The sequence below is a fragment of the Poeciliopsis prolifica genome, unplaced genomic scaffold (genome assembly GCF_027474105.1).
Source record: "Poeciliopsis prolifica strain line A6 unplaced genomic scaffold, Auburn_PproV2 SCAFFOLD168, whole genome shotgun sequence".
NCBI lineage: Eukaryota > Metazoa > Chordata > Actinopteri > Cyprinodontiformes > Poeciliidae > Poeciliopsis > Poeciliopsis prolifica.
In genome coordinates this window covers 168,151-183,523 of record NW_026562543.1, presented here as the reverse complement: position 1 = coordinate 183,523, position 15,373 = coordinate 168,151, and the positions used below count along the sequence as shown (strand labels likewise).

Below are 15,373 nucleotides of genomic sequence, written 5' to 3'. Positions count from 1 at the left end.
GTTTAGATGTTATAATGTCAGAAAATTACATTTCTTGTAATTTCTGACAGAAAATATCCAAACTTTTCTAGTAAATGTAAAATGAATTTCTGAATTTTTTAACAAATGTTTGTATGTGTATTTTATAATTTGTGGCTTATTTATTAATTTTGTTTCACTGCAACAAGGAGTTGCAGACAATGTTTCCTTAATATTTTCACTAAATTTCCTCCATTTATTTAGCTTATGAAAAAAACTGTCATTAATTTTGAACCAAATAAATGACCTTACCTTCATTAATTTAGTCCAAAACAATCGATTTTTGTAATAAAGTTAAACATTTTTTAACAGTACTTTTACATGAAACTATCTGATTAGTTTTCTTTAAACTTCTGAGCTACTGTCTCATTTCTGAACTCTTAATGTTAGATCATGTGTCGACGTCACGGCTCGTGGGCCAAATTCAGTACGCCAAGTTTTTTTTGTGGCCTTCTAGACTCAAGTTTATAGTTGAGTTTTTAAATATCATCAAATCAGCAGTTTTCTGTATAATAGATTGCATGAAGGTGAAAATACATTTCATATTTAATTAAAAGAGGAACTCATAATAGTTATTTATTCATATTTTAATATTTTTAGCAATACTTTCTGCCCCTAGTGGCATTGTTGATCTCGATGTGTGTGAAAAAGAAAATGAGTTTAAAACCTCGGTTTTAATTCAATCCATTAAGTTTCAAAAGCAGAAATGAGACTTCAGCTGTAAAAACTCTGGTTTTATTTCAGAAACGGTTTGAAGATGAAACAATAAAACATCAAGTATTTCTCTTTTTAAAACACAAATCATTAGTGACCATCATTCATCCTGATCTGCTCATATTTCTGACTCATTCCCATAAAAATGTCCAATTTGCTATTTGAGTTTTTAATTTGCTGAAAGTTTTGGAGTCAAAAATGTTTCTTCTGCTTCATAAATCTACCGTTCGCTAATAAAACCAGAACAGATGGAAACATGAAGGCTCTGCTGGGAGTTTAAAAAACCATCCCAACTCAAAACGGATCAACTGGAAGTTTCAACATAGATGGGAAGGGTGTCTCTCCTGGTGCATGCTGGGAGAATGGACTGGAATGCTAAGAACACCAGAACACAGCGAGGAAGAGGAGGATCACCAAATAAAAACAGGAAAGGATTAGCTTCAAGTTTCCAGAAACATCTTGCGAGTTTCCAGGATGGATAAAACGGGATAAAGTGAGAAGCTTTTAGTGTCACGTTTTCCAGCTTCCTGGAGCAAAACCAGCTGAAGTGTTTCTAAAGGTTCCTTTGGGCCGTCTTCATCCGCCGGGTCGCTGAGGAACATGTAGTGTAACTGGCTGGAATTCATTTAAACTGAAACAAACACTGAACAACATGGAGGAAGCGCCGGGAGTCAGTTAGTGTCGTTGACAATCACAATGACCATGTGCTCCTCCTCCAGATTACCCACAGTCCTCTTGGCCGCCTGCAGGAACTGCTGCGAGAACTCCCCAGGCGGGAAGGCGTATAGCATGGCGCCCGGGGTGCCCTCCTTGGCGGCCGGCAGGCTCACCACGCCCGCCGCCTCCTTGTTTCGCAGGTAGGTGACAAGGTGGCGCAGCAGGCGCACCTGCAGGCCCGGGTCCAGCCCCGGCGCCTGGCGGTCCACGGGGCCCTGCAGGGCCAGCAGGATGGCGAAGCCGTCCGGGCGGCCCAGCTTGATGCGGCGCGCCACCTCGTCCAGCCGGGCCTGGTCCATGCGCAGCCGCTGGGCGATCTTCAGCTGGCTGGGCTGGCTCTGCAGCTTCAGGCTGTCCTTCATCACCGTGTGGAAGTAGGCCGCGCCGCCCTCCAGCAGGAACAGGTCTGTGGGGAAGCTGCTGTTCTTCAGGGCGAAGAAGCCGCGCCACAGCCTGGACAGGGCGCCCTGGGCGAACTCTGACAGCGTGCTGGGGGAGGCCGGGGCGTCCGTGGCAGGCGAGGCGGTGCCGGCCGCCTCGGCGCGGTGGTGGTGGTTGTTCAGGTGATCGCTGGAGGACCTCTTGCTGTGGTGGCGGCCGGCGGGAAGCTCTTCTTCGTTGGTGGTGGAGTGTCGACCGGCGCCGCTGTCGGGGGAGTGGTCCCGTGGCTCGGTGGTGGAGTCGGGGGCGCGTACCCGCGCCCGGTCAGGGCTGGCATCAGGAGACACCGCCCCTCCTGGACCGCGAACTCGCGACCTCCCCCGCTCCTTCTCCTCTGGCGGCTTGTCTGCGGACAGGCTGCGGCTCCTCCTGCGGGTCCGCCTCTCCTCCCGCTCTTTCAGCCACCGCTCCCGGCTCTTGCTGCGGCTCCGCGCCGCCCGTCCGCTCCGCCCGAAGGCCTCCACCCCTCCGGCCCGCCGCTCCAGGCTTCGCGTGGGGCTGCTGGGAAAGTCTCTTTCCAGGAGGCCCCGCTCCCGGAGGGAGAGGAGGCTTGGGGGGGGCGGGGAGCGCTCCCGCCCGCCCCGCAGCTCCCTCTCCAGGCTGCGGTGACGGCTGTACGCCTCCCCCAGGAGGTCGTAGTGGGCGGAGAGCGCGATGGGAGGCTGGTACCCGGGAGGGAAGGGCCGGGAGGGGCTCTCCTCCACCTTGGCGAAGTCCACCCGGAGACGGTGCTCCTGGCCCCCCAAGGGGAAGCCCCTCATCTGGGTGCAGGCGGCCTGGGCAGCGTCCAGGCTTTCATACTGAATGTAGGCAAAGTTGTCCCCTTTCACATAGTCGATGTTCCTGATGCTGCCGAAGCGGTCAAACTCCCGGGCCAGGGCGGTCAGAGAGTTCCCGGGGCCCAGGCCGCCCACCCACAGCCGGGTGGTGGGATTCGCCTTGCCGTAGCCGATCTTTATGGGGTTCCCACCGATCAGCCGGCCTTGCATGGCCACCTTGGCCCGGTGGGCCATGTCCAGGTTCTGGAACTTCACAAAGGCATAAGCGCCGCCCTGGCCGCGGGCCGGACGTTTGATCACCACGTCCTCAATGATGCCGTACTTATCAAAGCCGCGCCGGAGCTCCGCCTCCGTCACGTTCCCGTCCAGGTTCCCGATGAACAGGTTGCTGGTGGCCCTCTGGTCGTCCTCCGGCTTCAGGTCCTCCACCACGGGCATGGCGGGGAACCCGAAGGGCCGCCCCGCTCATCCAGCATCCCATAGTAATCCAGCAGGCGGTCCCGGTCCCGGGTCAGCGCCAGGCTCTCCAGGGCGTACTGCCGGGCCCGCAGCTCACGCAGGCTGTTGACGGCGGGCCCGGGCGGGGACAGGGAGCGCTGCCGGTAGGGGTACGGCGGCGCATGCAGCGGGAGGTACCCGACGTCCGGCGGGGTCACACTCCGCCTCCTCACGTACATGGGCTCTATCTTCAGCTGGCGTTCCCCCAGAACCAGGCGGGACGACTTGGCGTGCCGGGCCTCCTTCGCGTCCTCCGGGTGGCGAAAATTCACGTATGCGATCCGGCCCAGCTCCGGGGTGTGGGACAGCTTCACGCTCACGTCCCCGAACTTTTTGAATTCGTGGAACAGCGAGTCCTCCACGTCCTCGTCCGACACCTGCGAGCCCAGGGCTGATGAGCAGCGTCTTGTACTCCAGCGTCCCGGGCCTGGCGGCGGGCGGCTCGGCGGCGCGCAGCGGCGGCCGTCCGAGCAGGCTGAGTTCATGTCGGTGGTGGAGCTCCAGGGCGGCCGCCCGCTCCTCTCTGAGCCGCGGCTTCTCCCGCTCCCTGCTGCGGCTGCGGCGGTGATAGCTCCGGCTCTCCGCCAGCAGCAGAGCCAGAGGCGGCGGGGGCAGCTCCTCTCTGCGGGCGCTCTCCCGCTCCCTTTCCCGTATCCGCTTAGCGATAGCGCGGGACGGGCTGCTCTCTCTCCCGGCCTGCCTCTTCATCTTTCACCGAAGGATGGAGCCCAAACTTTTCGGAGCCGTGCAGCGGGAATTCGGCGCTCGGAGCGGGTTCCTGGAGTGTTCGTGGAGACGAGGCGGCTGGGGACGGCTTCAGGGAGAGACGCGCTTCCAGGGCGGCCGCTGAGTTTTAGCACATTTACGGTGAAAACGGTTAGAAACGATGGGAAACATTTCAGCATCACAGGAGCTGCACCAGGGCCGCCATCTTGGACAATAGGAATGTGCGCGTTCCCTGAGGAGGACGGAGGGCGCGGTGACGCAAAGGCAGCTGACGTCATGACGTTACGATTTCATTTCAACACATTTGTTCATTTTGATTAGAAACTGATACATTTCTGCTCAATTTGAATGAAAAAAATTTCTTTGAATCTTTGAAGGAACCTTTCTGAAGATCTTTTAAATTATTTTAGACTTTGTTGCGTTTTACTTGATCATTTAAGAGCAAGAAATGATTTCAGGCGCAGAATGAGTCAAGATTCAAAACTCTTAACAGTATGTTTGAGATATAACTACAGTTATCCCACTACAAACCAGAATATTTTTTCGAAAAAGATTGTAAGTAAAACAGGAGATATCTGTCAGAGGAGCATATTTTTTATGTCTTGTGACGAGAAACCTTCTAATTCTGTTCCCAACTTTGACTTCACACTTCATCTTATTACCACTGTGGAACAAAATGAATTATTTTTAAGATTACACCTAGACATGTATAAAATATCCTGAGTTGTCTGAGTTGTTTTTCTGCTCCTCTCTCCTTGCCAGCTGCACCTGGTAACTCATAGTCTCATAAGAACAGCTCGTCTTTGTGTAGGTAAAAGGGAAGACCAAGGCCGATAGTCAGAGCAGCTCCACTATGGGAACCGGATGAGATGCTCAACTTATCTGTGTGGCTTTGGAGGAAGCCAGGAACACGACGCCTCCCTCTCAGGCCTGTCTATTTGCTTCAGAGTTTATGTTATGGGTCCTAATTTGGTAATAGGCATTTGAAACGAAGACCTGTATATGATTCTGATTGTTTCAGCCTCACCTGGAGTTTGCTATGATTTTACCTGTCGTTCTCCACTTGCAAGTGATATTGAAAGTTTTTGTTCTTTGCACTTTTGCTGTCTCAGTCTCATCTCTGGAAATCTGTGCATTTCAACAACCACATTTAAAACTCGCTATGACATTTCTTAAACATCAAAATATAAAATTTAGAAGTGGCAATTTTTTTATGATTTTTAAAACATCCTTATTGGTCAGATGGATATTTTTATATCTTGTTAGAACATGAAACAAACTTTTAACAAGTTACTGGTCTGTATTTATTTCCAAACTTGGTCCATACTTTTTCACAAATTTTCAGAATGCATATTTTATGCTTAAGTTTGGAAGTCTTAGGAAGTCAGAGGCTATTGCTTTGAACATATAATTCCTAGAAAACTGCCAGGATTGATAAAATGTTTCATATCTTGTTTTAACAAGATATAGCAGAATTTTTTTTAAAGACAGCGAAAAGTCAGAGTGAGAAGGAGCCCCACTGTGTTGTTTCGTCAAACTATTTTATATCTTGTCACAAGAAGCTCAGATTTGAAAGAAATCCTGCTTTTGTTTTTATTTTGTATGTGACTTCTTACTTTTCTCCAGTTTTCATGTTTTGCTTTTTTACAGAATGCCAGGTGCTAGAAAATAATCCAGAAAATTAAAAATAGAAATGTAGAAAATTTCAGAGCATAAAATACAAAACATAAAACAAAAGGTTTTGCTGGACTGGTCGATCGCAATGAACAGGTCAAGATGTTTGCAGAAAAACGAGACAAATCAACACCAGGAGCTTTGGAAAAGAAATGCTACAAGGTACAATGAGCTGCAGAAAAGGATTACAATTGAAATCTTAACATTAATGCTGTTTTCTGGCTTAATGTCCACTTTTTATATCTGTAATGGAGCTTAAAGCAAAAGTGACTGGACTGTCAGATTCTTAAACTGAAACATATTCTCCCAAAGCTGATTTTAATTCTTACATGAATAAAAAAAAATTAAAAAACAAGCTGCAGAAAGATGCCATAGTTGCTCTTCATTACCAGGTTTGAAACTCAGCAATCAGAGGTTCTGCAGGAGGGAAGCCAGAGAGCAGAACCAGATCATTTTAGTCAAAACAAAAATTATAATCCAGATTAAAACAGCTTCAATATAATGTTGGAAAAACCTTTAATAAATACAGAAAGTCACTTAAATATGAGTTGGACAGGCAACAAGATTCTATTAAACAGTTTAAACTGCTTTTAAATTGGTTTCTATTGTTTACAGTTGTGCATAAGTATTAATTAGTTCAATTTTGTGAGCAGGTTGCTGCGTATTGCAGATTTCTGCTCAGGTCCCTCTTGAAGATGAGATCTACATCTCAACAGGGTTTACTGTGAAATGAAGGACATTTAAAAAAAAATTAACACAACCAGGAATACAAACCATAAAAGGGTCACTTTATGTTCTGTTTACTTCCTGTCTGAATGTCAGTCTGAACGCCCTTTCAAAATAAAATATTTTGCGTTGTACGGATGTCGGCAGGGATGGTTTTCATCCAAGAAACCCGTAAATAACGAAGCGGAGGAGATAGGAAGTGACTCAATGTGTTTAATGGTCTGACTGGTTCAATTGGAACAGAACCAGCCAAGGTAAGAACCGGTGGAGTGGGTCCGAAAAGTTCTATGAATCAGAACCAGGTTTTAATTCAGGTGTGCAGTCCTGTAAACAGTCAGCAGGGGCACTGCTCACAATCAGAAACGTGTTGGGGCTGAACGGACTCTGGGATGAGGAAGGTGAGCTGCTGCTGGTCAGGGATTCTGGGATGCATACAAACTCAGGCTCTTATTCTGAAAGGACTGGAGGAACAGGAACTTCAGTTTAAAGTACAGTAGAAACTCTGAGTCTGCAGAGCAGACTGAGACGTGCTCTTCCTCCTCCTGGCAGGACTTCCTGTCTGCCCAGTCAGTGTCCCCGCCGCTACAGGTCTGTCCGTGCCTTGGGCGGCTGCAGGCGCGTATTTGGGCATGAGCTCGGTTATTTTGCGGATGAAGTCGGACTTTTCGGCGCAGCCTTTGCACGACTCGCCCCACTCATCCAGGATCTTCTTCAGGTCCTTGACTTTCAGCTTCTTCAGGTCCACAGTGGTCAGGTCCAGCTGCTTGTCTGCAGGACGACAAACAGACATGAGGAACGACAGAACCGACCCGCCTGGACAGAACTGACCTGCCTGGACAGAACCCAGCTTACCGTATCTCAGCTCGCAGATCTGACTGTCCTCTTCTTGAGCTTCTCGCAGATCTTGTCCACCGGGACGTGGTAGCTGAGCGGTTTGGACACTTCGTTTATCATCTTCGTGGCGGCGTCGCTCGTCGCGCCGATGTAGTAACACTGAACAGACGGATGAAATGGGAGAGATCGGATCAGAACATGTTCCAACATCTAAACCACAGGTGTCAAACTGAAGGCCAGGGGGCCAAATCCGGCCTGCAAAAGCATCGTCTGTGGCCCTTTAGAGAAGGAGGTCCAAAACCTTTAACCTCTGACCCCGTTAGCAAACCCACAGACAATGTTACAAAATACATAAACAGATTGTAGAATTTTCTTTTAAATTTACTATTCAATGATCATTCCATTAATTTAGCAAAACTACTGACTCATTTAAATGGATGTGTTCTGTGGTGGAAAAATTTGATCAGATAATTTTATGACTTTACTACCAGATAATACAACTTTGTCACAATGCCCTCTTTTTATAAGAAAATATGTAATTTATTTGATTAATCACAATTTTTTTCTTCATTCACACATTGCTCATGTTTTGTTTCTTCAATCTGAATGTTAGAAATAACATTTAAATTATTTTAATTTATTTTGTTTTGAAAAATGATTGAAAAAATAGAAAAAAATGTTTTTCATCCCTGCAACATTGTGAGGCTTCCACAGCGCCCCTGGTGGCTAACTCTCTGAAAAGCTGATCTAGATTCAAGCAATTATCTACTAATTTCATGATAAAGTTAAATGAGCTCAATAATTTCCATTCTGATGAATATTTTTGAAGGGAAATTGTTTACAAAGTCTTTGTGATCCATTTTATTTATGGTTTGGGTTTTTGTCATTTTGTCTTATTTTTGGTTGTCATGTTTTATTTTGGATTTTGTGCCAGTGTGACATGTACAGTACAAAATCAAAGTTTATTGATCTTTGAGGGCAAACCTGTGTTATTATGCCATTATAAAAATATTAAATAAACGGTGACAAAACAACAATGTTATCATTTATCGGAATAATTCCTGGGACAATTTATCGTCCAGTGTTACTTGTTGTTGTGGGGTCTAGTTCAGACACCAGAGAGACGCAATAAAACATCCAGGACAAAAGTTCTGTGACTAAGTATTAATTTATCAATCAACTCAAACTACAAACAGTCCCTCCAACAATCACTAAATCACTGATCAGTGTGAAAAGATGTTCAGTCATTAATTTTAAGAAGAACTCATCGAATGCAAAGACAGTGATTAATATTTATAATGATGCACACTATATCGGCACTAATGTCAGTATCAGCCAATATTAGACATTTTTTAACATAACATCTCTTATATATATATATAAACTCGTTAAATATTAGTTATTGGCCCAAATTTCCCTATATATTGTAACTGTTAATAGTGGGTTTCATCAATACATTGTGGCACAAGCAGCCCTGTAAGAACTTTTATGATGCTGATGTGGCCCAAAATAAAACTGTGTTTGACACTCTGATCTAAAAACAGAACCTGAAGACAGACATCCGACAGCTAACTCCCAGATCAGCGATTTACACAAATCTGTTCTCTTTTCCTTTGGTGTCACTGCAGCTCTTCAGCAGCTCCTTCTCAACCTCGGCGCTGTTGGGGTTGGAGTTCTTCAGCGACTCGTAAAACTTCCCCAGGAAGGAGACGCACACTGCAAGACAGGAGATAAACACGGTCAATCTAAGAGAAGATTGACGAGTCCAGAACCTGAAGACTGAGATTAGGATTATTCCTGGAAAACTACAAAGATTAGTCAGGAATATTGGACTAAAATGATCTAGGTTTCATTAATATAATAACACTTATGATTTGAAGTTTCTTAATGTTTTCAGAAAACAGCATTGAGGTTGTCCCAGCTGGGAAAAATATCCAAACCATGAAAGTTTTGATCCATTTGAATAAAATCAGCCTGCAGACGAATTCACTGCAGAACCAACTGATTTCACTCAGATATTTTTCCCTCTGATTGAGGAAACTAACTCAACTGCAAACAATCTGATCAACATGAAGGCTTTTAGAACATTTTGGGTCATTTCTAAAAGTTAATTACTTTAGTCACATCTTCCTCCAAACTTTGTTTGATAGATTAAATCGGCTGAATACATTTTAATGCAGCAAGAGCTAGTAAGATGGTTTAGTTATTAATAACGCTAATAAACAGATCATTGTTAGGTGTTTTTTTCATACTTTGGGTCAATTCTGAACATTTCCCCTGATTATTTTACTTCTGATCATCAATGTGTGATGTTTTTGCATCACGCAGAAACATTTTTAAAATTCCACAATCAACTAACTATTTATTTATAACCAGGAGCACCAACATGAAGTTAAACCTCATTCCTCCAGGCCAGAGACAGAGTCGCTTCATTCCTGGTCCATCAGGTTCTGGATTTGTCCAGAACATTTCAGATATCCTGGATCAGGTTCTGCTAGAAGAGAGTTCTGCAGAACCATTGGACACAGAGTCTTCCAGCAAAACTTTGTCCAAAAGCATCCAAGCTTCTCATCCTGGTACTGTAGCCTTGAACTGACCCTTCACCTGATGATGCATTGGTCCAGTTCTGGTTCTATGACCTTTAATGCTGCTCCATTTCTGTTCTTAAACCAGTAGATCTAGTTCCATCATCCACTCCCAGAACGCAATGTTCACATCTAAACCTCAGAAATGGCTGCTCAGTTGGTGCTGCATTCACTGACTGATTTGTGAATCATTCGCCCCAATTTCAGACCATTACCAGCCTTCCGTTACAGCAGGGGGAGATCTGAACTATTAAACTATTTTTATTTATTTGCTTAATTCTTTTTGTCCTCCGTCCCATTTATAATTTTCTATGAAAACCATAAAACTTGATGCCTGCGATGAACACGTTGAGAAATGTGGGGGAAATAAGATTTCCTGCCTTCTGGATTCAACGGTGCATTTCGTCACCAAACTTCCTTCAGATAACATCACTTTTTAGGAACGTGTTGACTTCTCCTCTCTGATCAAGACAAACGTGAACACACAAATCCAGGATTTAGTCAAACGCCTCAAAAACCAACAAATCGGGTAAAGTTTGAATAATTTTCTCTGCTGCTGGAAAGTTTCTGGAGCTCAAAGCTGGTTTAGCCATTGCTAACAGCAACTAGCGCCTCGTCCTACCTTCACATTCTCCTTCCCTCAGGCCGTCAACAGGTCCCGGTAACAGGGTGAGGGCCAGAGCCACTGACAACCCGCTCAAACTCAACATTTTTCGGCTTCAATAAAGTCAGAAGGACGTCCGTGGAACCGCTGTTGGACACCGACAATCTAACACATGAGTCTCCGCCGCTTCGGAGCTGACGGACGCCGGTAAAGCTGGTAGAGTGTCGACTCCTGCACACGCGCCTTCTGATTGGTCAAAGCATCCACAAACCTACACGCACTTTCCTCTGATTGGATCGCGGCACCACTTTCCGGGGACAACGTCCAGTTGTCGTGGTCTGATTGGTCCACAGCGACACTGTGTAGTTAAAATGACAGGACCTCCCCTGATGAGAAAAAAATACATAAATTTCCCAGAAAACATTTTAAATAATAATAAAAAAAGTTTTATCCTACTTTGAGAGCAAAAAGCAGACACACTCTTTAAGATAAACACGGCTATATCCAGATGAAACTTGTTATAGTGAAGCGACAAAAAGAAGCAACAAGCTCCATCTACTCTGGTCTTATTCTTGGTAAGTATTTTTAAAATAATTTTCTAACATCTATTTGTATAATTTTACTACATACACTCAGTCGTGAAGCATTTCAAGTAGAAAGGCAACAAGACCAAACTGGGAAATTATGCAGACATTTAAATTTTACAGTTATGGCTGAAAATAACTGTAATCAGCAGTTCTGGTGTTTTTATGATTTTAAAACATATTTCAGATGATTAATGATGTAAAATCACAATCAAATTATAGAGTTTTACACTTATACTTCATATGAGGTTAAATCTTCTCTCAGAACTTCCTGGTCTTTAGTGTTGGATAAAAGTGAAGAAATAATCCGAGCCGAGGCTGTGAAAGAGTCCAGTGATCCGGACTACTCTCTGCTGTTAGAGAGGAACATTTGAACTCTGACCTTTAGGTGAGACTCTAAAGTCTCAGATAATCCTGAAATCAGCAGATTATTTTCAGAAGAAAAACAACAACATTCCCAGTGGATCATTCAGTTTTTTAATTCATCCAGGAACCGCAGACAGAATCCCAGCTGGGATTAAAACTCCCGCGAGTTTTGGCAACTTCATTTGTAAACTTGAAATCTGGAAAACAGAGTGATTGACAGAAGACACAGAAACCAGATGAAACCGACAGAGACGCTCGGCTGTGGCGCGATCCAGTCAGTCTGAAGGGGATTATAATCCAGATTAAAACAGCTTCAATCTAACCCAAACCTCTCCTCTCTGACTGCTGAAGGTCTAGGTGTACATCATCTCCGCCATGTGCGACATCTTCTTGGGGATGTAGAGGTAGTACTCCATGTAGCCGGAGAGGTCCTCTATCGTGATGTCATCCACGTAGGCGCGCGCCTGCTCCGAGCAGGACCGGGGAGAGCCGGACGCCAGCGGCGACGCGGCACAGGGGGCGGAGCTGCCGGACGCCAGCGGCGACGCGGCACAGGGGGCGGAGCTGCCGGACGCCAGCGGCGACGTGACGGAGGGGCTGGAGCTGCCGCTCAGAGTTCTGGCCTCGTTCTGCTGGACGCTACGCAACCCCGTGAAGGAGTAAACCTCCACGCTGTTCCAGCCGGGCCCTTGCTGCCTGCAGCCGCAGCCGGATCCGGCTTCGCGCTCGCCGCCGTCCTGTGAGCCGGCGGCAGCGCTGTGGGGGCAGTCGCAGGGGGGCTGCGTCCCCTCCGCGCAGTGCAGCTCAGATAGAGCCCGGAAATCTGCTGCGTCGGACCTCAGCGGCGCCGAGGCTCCATCAGGGGAACCCTTCTCCTCTCTGGAGCGCCCGCCTTCCCACCGTGGGGGTGCTGCTGCCGTGGCACCCTCTGGTGAAGGACCCCCCACCCGGGTCTCATAACTCGGACTGACTCCGAAAAGAACAGGTGAGCAGCGTTCCGGCACGGCAGAGGAACGCCGCTCCGCCTGGACCGGAACTTCGTCGGCTGCCGGGTCGGACACGGCCAGTCGCTGCTGCTTCAGACTGCCACCAGGGGGCGCCAGAGCTGAGGCGGCGCTGCTGCAGTAGGTGAACCTGGGCGGATGTAGGATGGGCGACTTCGACCGCCGACGCCGCTGGCTCCGCGAGGACGTTCCCCTGGAGGTTTTCCTTGTGCAGCTGAAGGAGAAAAGATGGAAAGGATGGAAATATCTGCTGGTTCTGATCAGATGGATTAGTTCAGATGATAGAGAAGCTCTTTGGATTATCGGTCTCATACGAAAATGTCACAATATGGAGATAATTTTAACAAATATGCAGAAAACATAATTTTATAAAACTTTTTACAAACTCCAGCTTCATAGAAAGTTTGAGCTGAGATGGTGAGAAACTTCCTGATCTTCTCTGATCCAGCAGAACCCAGACTGATCTGGAATCATGTGATGAAGCTGACGTTATGCTAAGACAGCCTGCCGTATCGCTGCAGGGTTCCACCTACCAGTGCCAGGTGTCCTTGGAGTTGTTGAGTTTGGCCTTCGCTCCGCCGGCGCCATCCAGACCGACTCGGGCCGGCGCTCTGGGCGTCAACGCATCGGAAACGCTCTCAGCACCGGACAAACTGGACAAACAGAAGAGAAATCGTCTTGACCCGAAATCAGACTGCAGAGAGGAACATTAAAGCAAAAACTAATTTTCACATCTGGTTCTGATCCACATCAGATGAGGGATTCATCAGCAAGAACCAATCAGGAGACTCCGCTGGTTTTCCTGATCCGTTCAGGAAAAATCGACAAGGTCACCTACCTCTCAGCGTCGACCCTGAGCTTCTTGAAGGCCGTCTGCAGCGTCTCCTCCTCGCAGTCTTTCCCTCCTGCCTCCATGGTGGGAGGAGGCGTCTCCGACCAGCCCCCCAGCTGCAGCACAAACGCCTCGTCAAAACTATTCACACTTTCTCCTGCGACCGAATCCTCGACCCGCTTCAATCCCACAACGAATAAACGCCAGCTTCCACTTTCTCAACCGTGACCCTTGAACCCATCATAACAGTGAGTTATAATTCGCCCACCACATGGCGGCGCTGATTAGCTGATTATTATATTTCTGTCTTTCTTTTCTCACTCTGAGCAACCACTGTTACTATGGCAACGGTCACCATTATTATTGACAAAATATCTTTTCTAAAATCTTAAAGACTTTATCACTTTATCCAATCTGGTCTGAGTTTTAATCTGTATGATGAAACATTTTAAAAGCTTTTTTTAGTTTAAGATATTTAAAGGTTTTCAGATTTAAAATCTGAATAACAAGGCCTTGAATTTCTTTTCTTTTTTTTCCAAATAGAATAAATTTCCAAAATTCTCGTTTATGTTTAAAGTAAACTGCGTAATATTTTAATCCTCATCTAAATGATCCAGATCACTGGATTTTCCTCTCAGTTCCGCTGAATAAAACCAGTTTAGAAACACTGAGGTGATCCAGCTTTTAAAACAAAGACAACTTATCATTCGTGATAAATATCTACCGAAACACATTTTTTATGTTTTTAGGGTAAACAGAAGAGGACGGATAATGTTTATTCTATGGGATGTTGATCTAAATCAGCATTCCTGCCACTTTTCGTATCGTTCTGTCATAAAAATTCAATGTATTAACCAATGAAAGGCTGCAAACCTGCATTTAAAAAATATATTTGAAAGATAGATATTCATTGTATCACTATTGAGAAAAAAATCCTTATTGAGATCAAATCAATAACACTAACTAAAATTTTTCAAAACCTACCAAAATGCCAGTATAGTTATATATGCTGGTCTCAACTTCTAGTCTCATTACAGCATCAATAAATGAGAATATTAGTAAATGCAGTTACTCTGAGTAGGTTAGAGATAATATAACTTTCCACTCCCTGATGCCTGCTTGAAAATGAGCAGTCTTTATTTTAAGTTTTATTGTTATTTTCAATAAATATTAAATATTGTGATAAGATTCTAAGACAATGTAACCCACCTCTTTTATTTATAATTAAAAACATTCTTTAGCTCTTTATAATATTTGCTAAGCTGTGAAGTTGCCACTGTTGAATAAACATCCCTGGTCTTTTAAACTGAGTGTTTTATGCTTTCATACTTGAACTAAAAGTTTCTCTAAACAATAATTAGGTTTAAAGAATATATTAAACTGTGCAGAATAATCCTGTCTAGAATATGTAGTTAGATCTGATCAAATGTTGTCTATTTCTGTGAAAGGTGCTTTTACTTTGGCTAACTTTAGCGCCTCTGTTAGCATGCTAACGAACCAGCTAACTGACTGGACGGAACCTCTGCGGTTCCGAACAGCTTTTAAACTCTGAATTGATAGACGGGTAGAACCCTAGAACTCACGGCTCAGGTTGTCCGGGCCACGCCAAGCACAAGTCCAGAAGAGTCCAGAAAATTCTGGCTGGTTCCAAAGAGGCTAAAGGGCAAAAGCTAATGCTAGCTCTGTCGCCGCCAAAACGCGATTAAAAACAAAAAACGGTAGACTCAAAATCCAGAGCAGGTTCTACAGAACCGCTAATGGACCGACACCAGTGCTAAAAATCTGCAGCAGCCAAATATTCGGGGTTTTCGAATCGGATCGGGACTTTTCTCCGTCAGAAGCGTCTTGTTTACAGTCGAACCGTCTGCAGTGACTCTGCAACAACTGACGTCACTAGTCTAGAACCAACCCGACGAACTGTATGGAAGTCCTGTAGTGTCTTAAATGTGTTTGAATTGAAGCCTTTTATTAATTAGTATTTAAAATATTTATTCATCCTATTTGTTTACCCTATACTGTTATTATTATGTTCTTTGTTTTATTATCTTAAATTTATACACCTGAAAAAAAATAGTATGGAACTCTACAGGTGCCTATTTTGTGTTCGAAATATATTTAGGTTTATCAAGTTAATCAAAACTGAACCTATTGTAACATTGATTAATAATGTACAGTGTATATTAATAATTCTATTTTTCAATCTTTACTTCACTTAGACTTAACTAAAATAATTGTTAGCTACAGCCATTTCTTATTTGATTATTCTATTGC

At 45.1% G+C, this 15,373-nt stretch overlaps 2 protein-coding genes and 1 pseudogene across 2 annotated transcripts; all 3 read right to left on the bottom strand.

Moving 5' to 3' along the window:
• Window positions 1-737: 737 nt before the first annotated feature.
• On the bottom strand, window positions 738-4,931 carry LOC129356368 (putative RNA-binding protein 15B). The gene is given in 3 exon segments (XM_055025964.1): window positions 738-3,133; window positions 3,136-3,557; window positions 3,559-4,931. Coding segments are annotated over 3 exon segments (2,469 nt in total). The 5' UTR covers window positions 3,876-4,931; the 3' UTR covers window positions 738-1,403.
• Window positions 4,932-6,492: 1,561 nt separating this feature from the next.
• LOC129356369 (mesencephalic astrocyte-derived neurotrophic factor-like) lies at window positions 6,493-10,570 on the bottom strand (annotated as a pseudogene).
• Window positions 10,571-11,363: 793 nt separating this feature from the next.
• LOC129356367 (oxidative stress-responsive serine-rich protein 1-like) lies at window positions 11,364-14,985 on the bottom strand. Its single transcript, XM_055025963.1, has 4 exons — window positions 14,686-14,985; window positions 13,109-13,218; window positions 12,804-12,923; window positions 11,364-12,484 (listed from the first exon to the last, which is right to left on the bottom strand). The coding sequence occupies exons 2-4, from the start codon at window positions 13,183-13,185 to the stop codon at window positions 11,620-11,622; spliced, it is 1,062 nt and encodes a 353-aa protein (XP_054881938.1). The 5' UTR covers window positions 13,186-13,218; window positions 14,686-14,985; the 3' UTR covers window positions 11,364-11,619.
• Window positions 14,986-15,373: the final 388 nt, after the last annotated feature.

Coding starts and splice junctions, on each gene's coding strand:
- LOC129356367 (XM_055025963.1), bottom strand. CDS start 13,185: ATGGAGGCAGGAGGGAAAGACTGCGAGGAGGAGACGCTGCAGACGGCC. Junction 12,924..13,108: donor CTCAGGGTCGACGCTGAGAG/GTAGGTGACCTT, acceptor CTGTTTGTCCAG/TTTGTCCGGTGCTGAGAGCG. Junction 12,485..12,803: donor TCCAAGGACACCTGGCACTG/GTAGGTGGAACC, acceptor TTTCTCCTTCAG/CTGCACAAGGAAAACCTCCA.